A 20353-nucleotide genomic window follows, 5' to 3' on the forward strand; every position below is an offset into this window, starting at 1 on the left:
TTTAAATCATTTCAGTGCATTGCTGTGAGTGGTGATCCAGCAAAACTAATCTGACCTGCGGTCAGTTTTTCTATTAATTAATTGAAATCATTTTACTTGATTGTTCACAAATTATCTAAAAAAAAAAACAAAAAAAAAACATTGTTTTCTTTTTGGCAGCTCTTTAACTCTAATGTCCCCAATGTTGATAATTTGTCTCCCTTCAAACACAACAATTTGATTTCTTAAAAAAAAAAAAACAGTATTTTCACAACTAAATTAGTAATGAAGTATATAAAAGCCGAGTTTAATCACTTTTTGGGGCAGTTTCGAAGGAGTGGATTTTTTTCAAACTGTACTGTAAAACTAAACCCATGTGATTGTAAGCTAGCCGCTATTGAACTCCATTGAAAAAGTCTTGACTTTTTTGTTTAGTCCTTTGTAAAGGTACAAGTACAAAATACACAGATATTGCTATTATTGAAAAAAACAGTAAGGTTGTAAATGAAATTCGGCGTATGTGACGTTAGCTTAATTATTTGATGATGGCGAAAAATGGGTGATAATAGGTTGAAAAAATAGGTTGAAAACTTTTCTACTTCGCAGTTAAAGAGAAAGACGTATTTAGTTTTTTAGTTTATTTAGCAAGATACCTGAGGGGAGTTTTGCAAAGTGTTTGGAGGCGGCATCTTTGACGCTGCGAGGTTATGTTGTGAAACACCCCAGCATTACGCAAGCGTCATTTCAACGTTAGATAATAGAGTTGTGCTGCTAGGCTAATGCGGCTAAGATAACTGTCAGTTGGCAGCAGGCAGTAGCTGGCTGGTTACGCGTTCCAGCTCGATGATCTCCTCCTCCTCCAGGCTCCGGTTGTTTTTGCGTGATTTTATTACAAATAGGATGGGAGATATGGCGTCCAAAGCTATGATGCCAACCCCAGAGACAGCGCTGCCTGGTCGGACTGAGAGCATGAAAGTGACCGGTAAGTAAAAGCTACCTTTGGGACGGAACATCGTAAGCTAGGTTCTGCAGGAAAAGTATGATTTAAACACATCATCCGCACGGCAAACAGTGTCCTAGGTGCGTTGTTAGCTGATTTGTTTTGGGCTAAATTGTTCGCCTTTAACTTTCCGTCGATCGAGAAATAGAGACAAGTTCAAAGTTTTTCAGAAAGGAAATGTTATAGGATAAGTACTAATGTCGATATTAGCACCTGCTGCTGCCGTGTTCACTGGGAAATGCTTCCGCGCATGCGCTGCTTCCAGGAACGTCACAATCGACTTTTAAAAACAAACAAACAAACAAACAAACAAACAAACAAAAAAACTTCCCAAAACAAACACATGTGAAAACATTTGAAATCGCCCATGGGTTTCTCTTAAATCAGGGGTGTCAAACTTATTTCTTATCGCGGGGGGCCGGATCATTAAAATGATAGCATTCTCAGCAATGAACAACCAAAATATCATGTCTTTCTTGTTTTGGTGTAAAGAAATACAAGGACATTTGGAAAATCTTGGAATTTAATGAACGATCCTTTTATAAAACATTTCATGGAACATCTCATATTTCCCAAGACAAACGTGTAATTTACTTTATCATTCACATGTATGCACTGCAACTGATCCCACTGATCGAACAAAGGCACAAAACTATAATATTGGTAATTGGTTTTGAAAAATATAGTAATGCAACGTAATGCTACGTCAGCAGATTTTCAGAAAAATAAAAATTCTTAATTTATTTTTTATATTAAATTGATTGATTATTATATGACATAAAACATCTGTAAATACACTTTGTGTGTATTCATACACACACATCTTTCTCTCTTTATATACAGAACATATATATTCATATATATATGTACATATTCATTATGAATATATTAAATCACTTTATCTTTAAAAAAAAAACAACCAGGAAATATAAAGAAGTATAACTTGTTGGTATAGGCTGGTTTTATGGAAGAGGTTCTTGTAAAACTGTAATTTTATTACTAATCACATTCCTCCAATCCTGATGAATGGAAAAAATGGATGAGATATTAAATCAAGGTTTCAAACTTTACTTGTATGCTTTGTTGAAATGAGACTCACCCATCACATTTTCTCAGCCAACATCACAGAGAAAATCTACGAATCAGGTTCTCAATTTGGCACTAGTTAAAAGGATGAATTGACACTTCTGACACATAACAGTTTATCTACTGTGTACTATTATATATCTATTTTTTTAGAATTGAAGGTGTTTGGCCTGCATAATAAAACTCATTGGTTCAGTGTCAATAACTGACACAATGTTTAGACAAGCGACACAATGGTTAATTATGACAATAAAACCACTTGAGATTTTGCATCACAAACATTCAAAAGTACTACCTGTCAAACTTGGAATTCAGATTAGTACTTGTTAAAACATGCCAGATAGTAAATCTGAAAGCATATCAAAATATTGAAAGTGCCATGTTGCAGTACAAATGAAAATAATCCGAATGATTTATTTGGGATCTATTCAGGTTGTGGAGCAGTGTAAGGGGATGACTTGTTTTTTCTTTTTTGTTTGTTTTTTTTAAATTGACATAAAATATGTGTGCTTGACAGTGAGAGAGACAGATACTCGGACATCCATGTGTATAAACAGACTGATGGCAGCTTTAAGTTGGCAGTCAGGGCAGTTGGCACCAACCTGCCCCCCTCTTCTCTACAAGTGAGGGTGGTGAGTCCTTGGCACAAGATGAATAGAGCTGGACTGGCAGTGAAGAAAAGACCTCAAACACACACACACACACACACACACACACACACACATACAAAATTGAACTAAAATAATTAGCAAGTATATACATTCAGTTTACAACTTCAATACACAACTTTGTGTCTATCTTTCTTCCTATCTTTCTGTCTCTCTTTTGTGTGTTCAGAGGCTTAGGGGGTTGTTTCAGGGCGCACAGTACAGCCTCAACATAAGTAGTTTTGGGTTCAGTTCTGACTGATTGAACAAAAGTGCTAAATATTCAGCGTGGGTGGGACTGAAGTCGTTGGAAATGGGCGAAGGAGAACGTGGTAGTAGAGGGATTAGGAGTGCAGGGGTCCACAGCAGAAGAACGATCGAGATGCGAAGGTTCAGCTGTAGTGGCAGACAGACCGGAGGTGTGGCCAAAACACCTCGGGAACATTGCCACAATTGTGAGACGGAGAAAGAGTGAGGAAGCAAAGACGGAAGGAAAAGCCATTGCAGTGGAGACTCCTGGCAAGGCATTGCCTCCTTTGTCTGTCTGTCTGAGAGCTACAGCGTCAGAGGAACTCAAGAAATGTCCATGCGTGGCGGTAGAAATGGTGGATGGGAACCATCTGTTCTTCGTACCCGAATGAAAAACAATTATTTAGCAACTTACCATATTCTCTGGACTATAAGTTGCACTGGACTGTAAGTTGCATTTTTTTGTGGGGAAATTTACTTAATAAAATAAATTTCCCCCCCAAAGAGACCAATGACTGACATTTCACCATGAAAGGCAAGTTATATTGTAATGTCCGAGCGAACGTGCCTTACGATGACGATTTTCTGGTTAAACCTTATCTTTATTAGAACAATTAGTAATAATTAAGCAGTCTTCTTAGTCTCAGCACTCTCTCCTCCCACCCTGCCCCTCACTCCCTCTTATCCCAAAACATTCACAACCAGAAGGCGATCACAGAACTCTGAACAGTCCTCTTAACAGTACCCCAGGGTTGTTACAAATAATAAGTAAGTAATAATAATAATAAGTAATAACAAAAGAGAACAACAGGCTGAAGTGGATTCTGGTATGTTAATGTAACATATTGACAGTTATTCAGATAAATATAGCATAAACAACATAGCATAGAAAGTTTACCAAACTTGATCTCACTCCATATCGCTATATCTAGTGAATTTTTCATCCTTTTTTGTCCCTTCTGAGCAACTCCGCCAACCTCGGAGGTAGACAGCGTGCCATTTCTTCTGAATGGGTGTTTTTGGGACATCGCTGTTTGTGCTAAGATAGAGAGACGATTGCGTTGCATGAAGCGGAAACATCAAGAAACAGCAAAAGCCTCTCCTGGCAGCATGTTGTTCAAGCACCCTTTTGTAAATGTGTGTCCTCTAGCTGGGACCATCTAGCTTTTAGCCTGCAGTTAGCTTTTTTTTGTTTTCTTCATTGCACTTTCAGTATCCTCTGCTTTTCGCCAGTCCCTCACTAGTTTCTTGTTCACTCCAAACTTTCTTCTTGCTGCTTGATTACCATTTTCAGCTGCATATTTCACTACTTGCACCTTGTAATTTGCAGAGTATGATTTTCCTTTTGGCGGCAATTGCGTTCAGTATTTCTCAGTTGTCTTTATAAGCTGATGTTAAAATTTTTAAATTTTCAGTGGAACAGGAGTAATGGGAGTAGCAGCACACAAGCCTAGAGAGCACTTTCAGAGCTGTCAGTGTGAAAATAACAAACGTGAAATTATATATTTTGATATATAAGTCACACCTGAGTATTGTTTGCAGGTGAGTTATAGTCGGAAAGGTAGGGTTACTGGCAGAACAGAAGATGAAGGAATGCGATGCAACATTAGAAATGCATTTTCCTTTTATTCCTACTCTTCACGCTATTCACAAGGCTTATTATGCCAGCCTCCACAGTAGCAGCGAACAATGGTGATGGTGCCATATTTCATAAAACCGAACGAACCGTACATTGTATTGATTCATTTTATGAGTTCATATGAAATCTCACTATCATGCAGCATATTTATGTTTAAATCAACTTTCTCCATCTAACCATATTCTCTGTATCCTCCTCTTTCACACCAACTACCTTCATATCTTCTCTCACTACGTCCATAAATCTTCTCTTTGGTCTTCCTCAAGACCTCCTGCTTGGCAGCTCCGATTCCAGCATCCGTCTACCACTATATCTACTTTCTCTCCTCTGTACATGACCGGACCATCTCAGTCTGGCTTCTCTGACCTTCTCTCCAAAACATCTAGCATGAGCCGTCGCTATGATAGACTCATTCCTGATCCTATCCATCCTGGTCACTCCCAAAGAGAACCTTAGCATCTTCATCTCTGAAAACCAGGACTAGGATAATCTGGCTCATATTAATCCACACTCATCCAATATTAGTATTAATTCAAACTCATCGCTGAAATTATCCTTAAAACCAGATGAACTAGGTCCAGACTGTGGTAATCGAGCATTAGGTGGAGGCCAAATCAGAGAAACAATGTTCAGATGGTTCAAAGAGGAAGGTGCTCTGAAAACCGTGGGTGGAATTTTTCAGTATAAACATCAGAAGCTTGTCTGTGTGTGTGTGTGTGTGTGTGTGTGTGTGTGTGTGTGTGTGTGTGTGTGTGTGTGTGTGTGTGTGTGTGTGTGTGTGTGTGTGTGTGTGTGTGTGTGTGTGTAACTGGACTGTGACCTAAGATCTGGAAAGAAAAAAGAAAGTGTTCAAAAATCTTTAATTAAAATGAGGAAACAATTTTTAAGGAAATTATTTCAAAGTACATATTCATGGAAATAAATAGGAACCTCCAAAAACGAATACATGGACTACAATTTTTAAAATTGTTGGAATAGTTTTGTGTGAATAGTGTAAATTACCATATTTAGGAACATGAAGTCAAGATAATAATTCTTCATGTTGAGTTGCATATTTAGGAGGGGGGTGGAGACATGGGGCAGCAACATTGCACCAATGGTTTTTGTAACAAGGTCCCTGTTAACCTCACGCTTGCCACAATTGCAATGCATTTCCAATTCCTGTTGAAGGACATATAGTTGAACTGTGACATCAATCAACACCGCCAATGACTCCAGGGAGTTTCCCTTTTTCATAGAACTGTATATTGAAGGTGGTCTGATCAGCAGCATCAGTAATTAGATGTAATCCTTTCTCAGTTCATGTATTGCTTTGCAGTCTTTGTGCATTATTTTGCACACCACTGATTCACTTACAACACACCATTGAGACCTATGAAAGCTTTGTCCGAAGCAAACAAAATACTTCAGTTTCATTATCTTGTCACTCACACAAACGTTGACAAAAATCTATATTGTCAAATTCATTCAGTGGGTTACTCTCACTGAAGTAAGCTTTCTTGTATCAGTGGTCGTTTTATAGTCAATGTTATTCAGTTAAAGTTGCGCCTTGTCAGGTTGAATTTAAGTCCTCATTTAGACCTAGATTAGTACTTGTCTTCCATCAAGAACTTAAGATTATATACCTCAAGATTCGCTTTGGCCAAAGCCAAAAGGAAAAGAAGAAAACCTCAATACTAGGACAAGTCTGAGACTATTTTAATCCATGTCTGAGAAAGCCGTTTCAGCAAGTCCTGGTTGGAATTTGATATAGTCTAGAATTTAGGGCTTATTCCCTGTTAAGAAACCCTGGCCTAGGTGTCTGTTGAGTTCGGCAATGTGACGACGTATACCATGTAAGAGAATAAGTGTGTCGGTAAAAATTGGGCAATACCATTTCTATCTATCACACCAGATCTCACCAATCCAGCATACAAAGTAACAGACACAGAGGTTTGTTTACATTTATGAATGCATTTGTGTGTTGGATTGTTTTCATTTTTGTGCAAGGCCACATATTTCCTTATTCATAGTATAGTTAAGCTATAGTCCCTCTTGTCAGCTCAATTATCAAAGAATCTTTTCACCAAATGATTGAATGGCACGTTTTCAGTTTTGCCTGAGCTGTATCTTGGCACAACATCCAGAAAAGTTGCACATCCATTTTTTGGACCCGATCATGCCTCATTACCAAAGCAGTCCCTTTTAATGCTGTACGTTCAACTTACTGGTGGTAGTTGTAAGTCCATTTGGCTCAAAGTATTTAAAAATAAACTTTGGTTTTAGGAGGATCTGATGGCCTGCAGAGCTTTGACCCCCCAACTCCTCCTGTACATTTGGGATGAACTGGAACACTCGTTGGAAGCCAGGCTTCATCACCAAATCTACCAAACAATCTCTACACTCATCTTTGTTCCTGTGACTCGATGGGTAAAAGTCCCTGGTAGATATGGACAAAATAATCACATGATCTTTTTTCTTCCACTCTCCACTAGATTCTGTTTAAATGCGTGTCTTTGACGGGTTCAGGCCAACACCACACATTCGACTACCTTCTGTCACAGCTGTTACCAAGACAACATAGAGGGATTCCAAAGAATGGATGAAGGTGTTTGGGCATGTGTTTCTGTGTGACTCCATCAGTGGCGCTCTTTGTGGTTCACACAATGGTCTGATAACCTTGAAAGGCAGAAATGAAGCACCATGTAGGGAGAGACTTAACAAATTAGGAAATGTAAAGGTAGACATTTTGAAGAAGTGGAGGGTGAAAGACAGAGAGAGGAATTGAGAGAGAGGGAGGGATGTTTTCACTCTTGTCTGAATGTTAATATTGTGTCAGCTAATAAGATACACAGAGACATCAGATAAAGCCTGCTGGAAAGACGTTAGTATGCAAGAAGTGTTTGACGGTTATGATCCAGTTGTCTGAACCTGTCAGAATTTGATTGCCATCGATGGGGAGGCAGATGAACCTGAAGCTCATACAGAAGAGATAAATGGCAAGTGCATGACTAGAACATGACATGACACTTAAGTGTGATCTGACACGAGACGTCCCGATATACAAAAATAATGGAAGAAGAGTCAAAGATGATGCCCTCAGTGGTTTAGATTTGGTCAAATGCTCTCATTATCACAATTACAGCTATCCAGCAAGAGGCACCTCCCCTGTAGTTCTACTCATACATAGGTCATATATATACATATATATGTGTGTATGTATATACATATAAGAAGAATAAAACTGCTCGTAAGCAATTGTACCAATGAAGGGAGTGTTTCCAGAAGAACAAGTAAAGGTCAGATCCTGGAAAAGGCTGCTTTTACCAGATGAGGTCAGTCTTATATATAATATTCTGGCTATAATATTCAGGATAAACTTTTTTATCCTTCAAGAATGCCAGAATATTTTTTTTTTGTTTGTTTTGTTTTTTTGTTTTTTTTTCATACTACTGTGAGTTTAAAAAATCTGTTCAACCTTGGCAAAGACCCACTGTCACAGTCTGCTCTCGTGCCCTTGACCAAATGAAGACAATCACCAGATGTTTACATTTTAAACCCAAACAGACCGATGGATTGTCCTCTCTCCTTGTGCCATTTAGCCTTATTTATTTTGGTTTGTTGATCAGAGCAGCTACTTTACTACTTTCACCTTTGCAGATATTTCATATCCAAAATTCTCTGGGGTGCCAGAGCTATTCAAATGAACAGTTGGCAGTTTTACCCGAAGGGAAAAAACACTTGTGTAGAAATAACTCTTGAGTGAGGATCACCTTTATCACAAACACTGAACGGCCACAGCTTGCATTTTAGGAGGTTTTGCATGAATTTAAATGAATACTGGTTTGTATCTGTTTGAGTGGGGAGGAATCAGCTCTGGCCTGAAGATGTTCCTGGTAGAAACAGACTAGTGAATAGAAATCCAAGCCTCTGCTGCTCAATCTATTTAAAACCAGGTTCGGAGTAAAGTCAGGTGACCGTGGAGGTGATCATGGTTTTACATCAGAGAAGGGTTTGGCTGTCGGATGGATGGACGTGAAAACCTAAATGACAACTTCTGGTGATTCATACTTCATTAATGAGTCACATGCTCCCTTCTTTATGACTCTTTTTTTTTTTTTTGAGGTGAGTTTTTAATTTTATGTCTGAAAGTTTCTATTCAGTCCAACGTCTTTTAAGTGCAAAAGCACATTAAGTACTATTTCCTGCTCAAACCCACCCACCGCTGGCTATCTCGGTCCTAATGGCTCAGAGTTATTGATCGAGTTAAACTCTCAGGGAGGCTTACAAACATAGTTTTTACTCCTATCTTTGTGAGGACGTCCGTTGACAAAAGTCCTTCCTTAGCCCCTTGATATAACCGTAACTGTTCATTAAGATTAACTGATGTTTTATGCTACTTTCTGCTTAATAATTCTGATAATCATTTAAAGCTGCAAACATCTGTAGCTTTGCATTATTTATATGGACTGTTATTTATGTGGATTTTGTGGATGAATTTTGAACATGTACCCACTTTTCTTTGTCCAATAACCAGTCAAATGTCCTTTTTTTCATGAATAAACAGGATTGAGATGACACACACATTATACATTTTTCTGCAGTTCACTTCAAATGATGAGAAGATGAAGATCAGGGGTATCTGGTGTATGGTCTAGTATTTATATCATTTGATTTGATATATAAATGAGTGAAGTGGTGAAACTGTTTAAAAGAGCTATTAGGGTAGATTGTGTTGTCTCAGGTTTCTGATCTCAAATATCCATTGCTGAAAAGCACTTTAGGACATGAGAGTGTGTGTGACAGGAGTGTGTGCCAAAACTCAGACTAGGGTCAGTTAAAAGAAGCCAGGAGTTGCTAGGACCCTTGCACATGGTTCACAGTTGGCAACATCACACCTCTGCAATGTATTGCTGTATGATACCACAGTCGACACGATCCTTTATTCGATGATCTAACTGCAATGTAAGTTTCTTTTATGACAGTTGGCCCATAGGAATAGTCCACTGATGTTTACATCTGATTCTCCAGTTTGTTCTGAAACATAATCACAGGTGTAAGAGGTGACTAAGACTCTGAGCTGAAGCTCAGAATTAACTCTTGGTATGATCAAGAAACAATAGGGGAATATTCAGGATCAAACTGAAACACAGAATCGGAATCAGAAAAACTTTATTCGTCCCCGAAGGGAAATTGGGGGTACGGGGTTAGCTCATTTCGCTGGTTGTGTTGGCTGCGGGCGGCTAACAAGGTCTTTGTTATGGTCAGCTTATTGTTAGTCAATCTGAGAAAAATATCTGCTGCAGCGGGTGGTGAGGTGAAAAGGAGATGTCCGGAGATGAGGAGGAGATGGGGAAAGTGTTAAGGGGGATATATATGAAATAAATCATGAAAAATTAAGCTAAAAATGTAGACAACACCAAAAAAAGTTGAAAAGTCTACTCTGTGCGCTGGCTGGTTACCACAAGAGCGGTGACCAGGACTGATCTCAGTCAGATGGAAAAACATTGGACAAGCTATAGCAGCTTGAAACACCATTGACAAAGAGTCAGTTTTTTCTTAAGTTCTCCTCTTTTGCTGTAATTAATATTTTACTACTAGTGGTACCGGTTGACACCAAATAAATAAATCAATTTGATCATTTTTAACATCCGCAACTGAAGAAGCACTGGCCTGTGTCTCCCCAAGTCTGCCCTGGGGGGGCACAGACCAGTGTCTCCCTGAGCCGGTCCCAAGCCCGGATAAATGCAGAGGGTTGCGTCACGAAGGGCATCCGGCGTAAAACTTTTGCCAATACCAAACATGTCAACCATAACCATATCATACTGAATTGGTCGAGGACCGGGTTAACAACAACCGCCATTAGTACTGATGACCTACAGGTACCAGTGGAAATTGGGCTACTGTGGGTCGAAGAATAAGAACAAGCAGAAGAGGAGGAGGGCGGTAGAGAGTTGGTTGAATTGATGGCGAGAAGGAAGGTGGATATACTGTGTGACCAAGAGACCAGGTGGAAAGGTAGTAAGGCTAGAGGCTTAGGAACAGGCTTTAAGTTGTACTATTATGGTACTGACAAGAAGAGAAATGGAGTAGGAGTTACCTTGAAAGAGGAGTTTGTGAGTAACATTCTGGAGGTGAAAAGAATGTCAGATAGACTTATGAGTCTGAAACTGGAAATTGAAGGTGTGATGCTCAATGTTGTTAGTGGCTATGCCCCGCAAGTGGGATGTGAATTTGAAGAGAAAGAGAAGTTCTGGAATGAGTTAGATGAAGTGATACAGAATATTCCCAGTAATGAAACAATGGTAATTGGTGCAGACTTCAATGGACATGTTGGTGAAGGCAATAGAGGGGATGAAGAAGTGATGGGCAGATTTGGTATACAGGATATAACACAGAGGGACAGATGGTGGTAGATTTTGCAAAAAGGATGGAAATTACTGTAGTGAACACCTTTTTCCGAAAAGAACAGGAACATAGGGTAATTTATAAGAGCGTAGGTAGGAGCACATAGATAGATTACATCTTGTACAGAGGAGGTAACCTGAAAGAGATCAGTGACTGCAAAGTAGTTGTAGGTGAGAGTGTAGCCAGACAGCATAGGGTGGTGGTTTGTAGGATGACTCTGGTGACAAAGAAGATCAAGAGGATAAAGGCAGAGCAGAGGACAAAGTGTTGGAAGCTGAAAAGGGAGGAGTGTTGTATGGTTTTCAGGGAGGAGTTGAGAGAGGGTCTGGGTGGTCAGGGAGAGCTTCCAGATGAATGGACAGCTAGTGCTTTCAGGGAGACAGGTACTTGGTGTAGTACCTGTACTTGGTGTACTTGGAGTACTTGGTGTGTCATCTGGAAGGAAAGTAGATAACAAGACTTGGTGGTGGAATGAGGAAGTGCAGGAGTATTTACTGAGAGTCCAAGCAGGTTGGAATGGGTGGAGAAAAGTGTCAGGGGTACTATGTGATAGAAGAATATCGGCCAGAATAAAAGGAAAGGTGTACAAGACAGTGGTGAGACCAGAAACAGTTACAATGACGAAAAGACAGCAGGCAGAACTCGAGGTTGCAGAGGTGAAGATGTTGAGGTTCTCTTTGGGAGTGACCAGGATGGATAGGATCAGGAATGAGTCTATCAGAGGAACAGCACATGTTAGATGTTTTGGAGAGAAGGTCAGAGAAGCCAGACTGAGATGGTTCGGTCATGTACAGAGGAGGGATAGAGAATATATGGTGAACGGATGCTGGAATTGGAGCTGCAAGGCAAGAGGTCTCAAGGAAGACCAAAGAGAAGATTTATTGACGTAGTGAGAGAGGATACAAAGGTAGTTGGTGTGAGAGAGGAGGATACAGAGAATAGGGTTAGATGGAGAAAGGTGATTCGCTGTGGCGACCCCTGAAGGGAAAAGCTGAAAGAAGAAGAACTGAAGAAGCACTGAAGTATCATTTGCTTTGACAACCCAAGTCAGCATTGTAGAAGGTGGATGATACTGTTCCAGACTTCCTCTTCAAGAAAAAGAAAGCATGTAAGCATGTTCCTTCCTTTTGAGGCAATGACCATCTGACCTGGAATGAAGCTCCTTACCCTGAAGGTTGACGTGTTTGCTTTATCCACTCAGCAAACCGAGCTTCATGTACTTGCACGATTTCACCGAATACCTCACTGTCCTGCATTTTCTTTCTTTCTTTTTTTTTGTATGCCTGTGTTTCCATGAAATTGAACTGTATCTCAGACTGCCAGTAGCAGAACAGAATGGCTAATGTGGAAGGTTGTAATGATGGGCAACAATAAAAACCAAGATGGCAATCAGCAGTTGAGTGAGAGGTTGGGAAATTGGGATGGAGACATACCAGCACAGAGATATGCGTTGGGGAGGGAGTTCTTAAGGGAGGACTGTAAGAATAGGGGAGCAGGAGGAAGATGAAGAACCCAAGAAATCAGAGAGAGAGAAGAGGGGGTGGGGGAGCTTACTTTGTAGATTTAATTGCAGTGCAGTCGCGGCGCGCAGGCACGCGCTCCAATCTCCTCTTGCTAGGCATTAGCTGCAGTGTCTCATTTATCATTGTCAGGTGTGGAGCTCCAGAGAGAGGAGCAGGGTATCCCTGTAGGATCGGGGCTGACTGACTCCTCACCTGGCTGGGCAGTCCTGCATGGCCCTGCCTGTGATTCTACCAAGAAGGGAAAATAGGTGACAAAAATGAGGGATCGTCAAGCTCTTCAGGTTATCCAAGGTTACAGGATTTATGGAAGTTTTCACTTCACCACTACCATCCTCACTCTCAACCTGGGCATTTTATGGCCCGTGGACCACATCCGCCCCTTTGGGCGTCCCTGTCTGACCTGCATGAGGTCAATCAGAACATGAATGAAATAACATTTACTTTGTTCATGTTATATAAGTGTGTTTTTATAATTTAGAAAACAGTGCCCTTTTGTATTTGAGGACGCACATGCGTACATCCTTGACGTGTGTGAACTGAGACCAGGGATGCTTGTCAGTTAACCCTTGAAATGTCAGCTCACGGCAAAAAAAGAAAAGCCGATGTCGAATGCTGTGTGTTTCGCATTGTTTTTCACAAGACATTGACCGCTAAATATTTATGTATAGAAGTCAAAGGAAAAGTGCGTTGCTTAGTTTGTGTTACACAGATCACGGTGGATAAGGCTTACAATGTGAATGGTCACTATGTGACCGCAGCACTATGCAGACTCTAAAATCACGCATGTGAACAGATATTCTCAGTGATGAAGTTCAACATCTCCAGATACAGAGGCTCTACTACTAACCACATCTCAGATCTCCTCTGCACATCCACTTTAGATTTTCAGCCAAATTTTGATGCACTTGTTCAAGTCAGACTGGATTTCTCTTACTGAACAAGTAAAATGAACTGGAAAAAAATCAAAAGCACTTTTTGGTTTTTGTATAAAGTTGATCAATTGCATGTCATTAACATTCTGCAAAACCCTTTAGGGCAGGGGTGTTAAACTCAAGGCCTGTTGGCCGGATTAGGACCGTGAACAGGTTTTATCCGGCTCGCAAAGCCAAAAAATACCAGGTTTGAGGAGTGAATTGAACAATAGCTACGTAACGGTAGTTCATATGTCATGATTTTACTGATCCGCCCCTGAGCTAAAATGAGTTTGACACCCCTGCTTTAGGCGTTTTACAGGTTATGAAGGTCATGAAGGTCATGAAGCCCCCTACAAATGCCAAATGACCTCAGTCCCCTCAGGAAGAACATCCTCCTCTGATCCTTCCTGACCAGGATGTTCTTCCTGAGGAGACTGTGGTTGTTTGGTGTCTGTCGTAGGCTCCTAAAGACCTTCTACCAGTCTATGGTAGCCAGCGCACTCTTCTTCGGTTTGGTGTTCTGGTGGGGCAGTGCCAAGACTGGTAAGGTCAATAGGCTCAACAAGATTGAACCTTGACCATCTTCAGTTGGTGGCAGTGGGGAGGGTGAGGGACAAACTAGGAGGTATCCTGGACAATCCTTTCCACCCCCTACATGACGAGCTGTGGCTGATGGGCAGCTCCTTCAGCCAACGGTTCATCCCACCTCGGTGCAGAACCGAACGTTTCAGACTCAGACGCTCCTTTGTGCCCGCGGCCATCAGACTGTGTGACAGCTGTCTGGACGGCACACAGCTCTGACCGGCCCGAGGTCCGATGCCTTAACTCTGCTGTTTTTCTAATCCTTGTTGGTCCCAGCCCGCACACATCTTGCCTATATTTGTACATTTCATTTCTTGTCATTGCTATTGTCACTCTTATTTATATTGTCGTTTAGCACTGGTTGTGTATTTTTCACCATTACCATTCCATTATGTTGTCCATTATCTGCTGTCTATTCATTTGTGGATGTCGCTATCTTGACATTATAACTGTTATGCTTGTGACAAAGAAAGTTTCCCTATGGGGATCAATACAGCTTATCCTAAAGTTTATCTTATAAGTTAAAAATAAAAGGGTCAGAACACTAATGTAATGATTGTTTTTGTTTTTATTCAAAAGTTAGTATTTTCTTGTTTGATCTACAACATATTTTATATATTTTATAAATATTTACAGAATATGCGTATTATTCTGATTACCAGCAGCTAATCAAAATATGTAATCAGTGCCCTTTACAATGGTGCAGATTATTGAGCAGAATTATGTTTAAGTTATTGTTGGTTTGGCCCTCCAACACCATTCAGGTGTAAAATGAATTGTCATGGTGATAGTAACATTTTATTTGTTTGACTCATTGTCTGGAATCTATAGTTTTGTAGAGTATGTGCGGCGTTGTGGAATAATTTGTGCTTAAAATTTCTTTAGAAACTAATTTCATGGATCAAACTGACTTGTTTGAGCGGAAGTTTCCTGTGTTGATGCCATTTTGGCTTTTGCTTGGAATCTGAATTGACGGTTTGGAAAAGTGTTGATCCAATCAGCTGCAGCATAATTCTTTGTAATGTAAGTAATGTTCTCACAAATTTTTTTATTTTTTTTTCATTCAAAAAACTATACCTGACCCCATGAAGGACAGTTAACAGAAATTTATAAAAAGAAAAAACAAATTTCACCTCCTACTTCACAATATGAAGGAGAGGATAAAACACTGGCTCCTCCTCCTTGCAGCTTCAGCTAATTAATATAATTACAAATAACATGTTTATTTAAAAAAGTAATGGTTGGCATAGCTGCTCGTCGGACATGTTGTGATGTTTGAGAATCAGAATAGTCTCAATAATTTTGTGCAGAACCTGCAAAATCACACAAAATAAATATGATTATAATTTCACACACCATCTTTCTCATTCTGCTAAATATGAGAACTCTTACCAGGTCACCCTTTTTTTTTTTTTTTTTTTGCTGTCTGGCATTTTTCTTGAATAAGTAGAAAATTAATTAAAAGGCAAACAATTTAGAGTACAATCTTTTTTAATTTTTCTCAATGTTTTTTGAGGACAGGCCATCATTTAAAACAAATGTTATCTCCTTCAACATGAACATAAGAATATAGAAACAATCCCAGTAACATATTAGTGTAACAGATGTAACAAATGAATCCCAGAATAAGGAAGACACTTGTAGTGTTGAGTCATGGCTTGACCATAGTTGTGTTTGTCCAATTTAAACCTTGAATTATCCACTTGTCCCGCAGAAATGTTTAATCTGTCGTTGTATGAAGAAAAGAAAGAAAGAAAGAGAGAGAGAAGACAAAGAAAGAGTGACAGAAGACTTTGAAGCAGTGCTTTGCCTTCAATCAGCTTGGTGTGTGTAGGGCAACTTCATAAAGAAGTCTTTTCATGGTGCTTTCCCAAGTTAATCCTTATTGAAATGTTTCAAAATTTGTCCAGTTTTCTGTTCCATTTAAGCACCTTCAGCTCCTTCAGACCAACGTAGATATCCATTCCTTTATTTTTAGTTTCGTCTCTGTTTCTGTGGCTCCACTGAAAACATCATGGACAATGTGAAGATAGAACAGTGCAGAGTACAGTTCTGCCTGCCTACACACACACACACACACAGGAATTTAAATAGAGCAGCACTAATGCATGTGTGTGTGTGTGCCACAGATGTCATTATGGATATAGGACTGTTCTTTGATCAGGCTTATCATTGTGGCAGGATTTGGGAAGCTGGAGAAGTCAAATAGGGACTACACACATGTGCATAAACACACACACACGAGCACATACACACACACATGCACATACACATAAACACTTAAAATCATGCCTACACCTTAAAATTGAATGGTTTATGTTACTTATTTCGTATTTTTTGTTCCTAGATGTCATTATAATGTGATTGTGTAAGCAGATATATGTCCTTGAAACATGAAGACACATAGAGGTAGCTTTTTTTCCCTTTATTTTTTTAAGTTGACTCACATTGAAACTCAGTGGTGGGCCCGTCAGAGCCTGCAAGGCCTCCTCTGCTGGCCTAAAAAAATATCTGAATCACAAACGTTAATTGTATTTTGTCCATGAATACTTAGTAAATAATTCCAAATGGTCTGTTCACTTCCTTTCATAGCTTTTCTCCTGGTTGTGCTGCTTCCAGACATACATTTTCATGTTAACCAATCACATTTCAGCCATAATCTGTTGCCAGGCAGGGTCAAAGTCAAAGGAATCTGCCTGTGTGTGTGTGGGGGGTGGGCTGCACAATCAGTTCTGCTAGCCCTTTTCGCAAATAATAAGTGTCGATGACGCTGTTGCTTCAACCAATCAGATTTTGAATTGGTGACTTGAAAGCCTTCTAGCAGGCTACAGCAATATCAGCGTATTCACACCCTCTGATTACATGTAGTCAGAGTGGACAAGTGTATGAGCTAGGAGAAGCGTACTAGATTACTAGCGAGCTGCGAACAGAAATATAGTTGTGTTTGTTTAATATCGGTATTGTCAAGCCACAATGGCTGCAGGAGGAGAAGAAACAGATTTAGTTGCTAATATATTGTTAAAGCCGTTTTCTAGATGGAGTTTTGAAGAAAAGCTGGACATAGTAAAGAAATGTCGGGCAACTCCTAAGCTAGCGAACCTGTCACAACCAGGAAAAGGATTTGTCTGACATTTTCAATTCACGAACTACAACCGGTACCCCTGGCTCACAGGCTCCAAGGTACACTATAAATTGTATTTCTGGTAGTGCTTGGAGACGAAGCGCACGGATAATCTGTATAACAGAATAATAGAACTCTATTTGAGGAAAGGAAGGAGGATGGATTTTGTCTACAGATGATCAGAATTTTTGTGAGTGAATTTCTGCTATTTTCCTAAATAATACTTAAAGTTTATAAGGTTGTTATTGGTGTTTCTTATGTGTCGCAGCTGTTTGCTAGAAAGGCATTTATTGTGGCTTCTGTCCATTTTTGTGGCTCCTGCCACGGGACCGGACTTTGTCTCGGTGTGGTCAGATTTCATTCAGGGAAAAACGTCATAATGGTGAGGATCTTATCAAGCAAGAATGGTTTATTCAAAGTCAGGAAATACACTAAAATGGTCATTTTATACCATCGCCTCAACGGTCGGGTTTATTTCCTAATAAGGACTTGTTTTACGCATTCTCGGAATTTGGGCACTTGGGGTGCCAGGCCGCGTCCCGGAGTGGACGAGTGCGGAGTCGGGCATCCCTTTGTCATCACATGATGCGCTCCTGCGGGGGAATTTTAACATTACACGAGTTACCTATCTGCGATGCACCCCTCTTTATACTGCATTTCTGCATAATAATTTTTTCTTATAGCCATAAACTAATTTTTGGGGGGTGGATTGATTCGGAGCACCACTGAAGGCCTGGGTGTAAAATGCACGGCCCGCCACTGTTGAAACTATTTGTAGCGTCAATCCAGTTTTCTGCCACCCCAATCCACAGATGATCCGTCTTTAACAGATATGAGGTGTACAAAAGCAATTCTTCTAATAGACAGTGGTAATTTCAGCATGTTTTATTCTGTTAGCATAATTTGCCTTGTTGGTTATGAGAATTTGTCTTCACACTGAGAAGTACAGCTTCAACCATTCAAGTTCAACCATGCAAATTCAAGAAACATTTTTTAACATACTCTTCAGAATGGATGTTGATATTTGGAAGTGAATAAAAGATATGCATCAGTTTCTTGGTGGAGCCAGATAAACCAGATAGTTTTATTTACTGGTATGTTTAATAGATATACTTCATAATTGCCACAGAAGGGCTAACTTTATAACAATGGTCAGTGATGATTTTCATTTGTGACATGATGTATTCATAGCTATTATGAAGTTATTAGAAAATAAATGTATTCCTTAGATATTTCTTGTATGGCATGTAAACATGTCAGCATATAATAATGTAGTGGTGTTTAGCAGCCACTTTGTTATAGTGGAATATGTGGTGTTAAATGTTTTATGAAACATCTCAACAGCCAGCTGCGATGGAAAAAAAGCTGCCCTCTTTATCAGAAATAAGAGTAAGAATAAGAACAACTTTATTTATCCCGAAGGAAATTGTTGTGCCAGAGTTTCAAGCTAAACATAACAATAATAAATAATTGTAGGAAATTGTATAAACAGGAAAAAAAAAAAAAAAAAAAAAAAAAGGAGGGAGAATAAGAAATACAAATAGAACTATAAAGTGTCAAAGTCAAGGCTATAAAGTGTTTTATGGTCTTAAGTACAAAGATTTGAATATTTGAAATGAAACCTGTTTTGTTAATAAATCGGGCTAATGTTAATTTCCAGTAATATACTTGGAAATACATCCAATACCCGGTTTCTCCTCAAGTGTCGCAGTGTTGTTGAGCAAGTCACTGAACCCCAAACTGCTCCCCTGGCACTGGTCGACGGCAGCCTACCGCTCATGGTTCATCCATGATTGGTTAATTGCAGAGAACGAATTTCCCCGTGGGTATTAATAAAGCATAAATGATTAATTATTGATAGAAGTCTCAATGGACATCAAAGATTGGCCTGATATTCGATTTTGGATTGTCAAACTTAAAAGCAATTTGATAGTAACGCTGGTATGACTTCCATAACCAGCTGTTGGTGTTCGGTATCCTGACATTTACGTCACAACCTGCATTCATCTAAACATCAGTGCCGAGTGATTAGGGCCATTAGTTGGAGATTCATTTAAACTCTGAAAACCCTAGAACGCAAGAGAGAGCGTCGCAAGTTTCTGAATGTGTCTTGGTTTCACCGGAGACAAACTAACAACAACAGTGTAGTAAAACAAACCTAAACACTCCACTCTAAATTGACAGTCATTTACCGAACATCTGAGCCCTCATAAAGCCTCTCTCTCTCTCTCTCTCTCTCACACACACTCACATACAGAATGATAGTCACACACTGTGCACAGACACATGCGCACGCATGACGATGAAGTGGTTCACTATTTGATGTGAAGTGTCCTGAAGTGGATTCTGACCTCTTTACCATCAAATAAAAGAACATTTGCCCACCAAAATAGCGTCTCACCCTCCTGCTGTTCAAACACAGAAATCTGATATTGGACTTCAAAACCAAATAAAAACAAAAGACATAGAAAACAAGCAACAATAACAGTTCTACCTTGATTTAATGGCGATACTAATCACACAGGGTTTTATCTTAGGGCTTAATATGTGTGTTTGAGTGTGTGTGTGTGTGTGTTTGTGTGTGTGTGTGCACGTTTATCTGTGCTTATGTCTGTGTGAAAAGGGTTTTGTGGATTTTTCAAGTTTCACATGCTAAGGTTGAGAAGTATTGCAATAAAAGGATACCTGTATTTCTCTTCTCTCTCTCTCTCTCTCACACACGCACACACACACACACACACACACACACACACAAAGGCTTACAGTCGACCTCACACATGAATATGAATTCAATTAATCAACAAGAAGCGTTGTTATCATTCCCAGAAAGATAAAGGCGACCAAGAGAACAGGCATTTCAAAGGAGTGCTGCAGAGCATAATTTACTCTCCAGAAAAACGTCTCTGAATATGTGATTCAACAAAATAGATAAATGTGGCATATTAATGAATGTTTTTGAAGGAGAACCCATTTTCTGTCTTCTTTGTTTGGGAACTTATTTATTCCCCAGTCTTGGCCTCTTGGTCATGTTATTTCACTTTTTTTTTTATTCTTTATTTACCAGCTCCGGACATACTCTTATGTTGCTCTGGACATACTAAAGACAAAACTGTAGATGGAGGCTTTGAAATGAAAAAGGGCTTTGAGTTTGAGTTTTAATACACCTTAATCAGATATTAAGATGCAAAGATCTTTACCTCCAAGGCCTAGTAGTAGTAGTAGTAGT

General features: G+C 39.6%; 1 protein-coding gene across 1 annotated transcript in view; it reads left to right on the forward strand.

The window, feature by feature from the left end:
• The first annotated feature begins 728 nt into the window (after positions 1-728).
• The window catches only part of msraa (methionine sulfoxide reductase Aa), a 50004-nt gene continuing 30379 nt past the window's right edge, over positions 729-20353 (forward strand). The window contains exon 1 of the mRNA XM_086143020.1: positions 729-961. Coding sequence (XP_085999146.1) covers positions 823-961 — 139 coding nt within the window. The 5' untranslated portion in view covers positions 729-822. The remainder of the gene's footprint in view (positions 962-20353) is intronic.

Source organism: Fistularia commersonii, chromosome 36 (assembly GCF_037954325.1).
Source record: "Fistularia commersonii isolate RoL2024-O1a breed Wild chromosome 36, RoL_Fcom_v1.0, whole genome shotgun sequence".
Taxonomy (NCBI): Eukaryota; Metazoa; Chordata; class Actinopteri; order Syngnathiformes; family Fistulariidae; genus Fistularia; species Fistularia commersonii.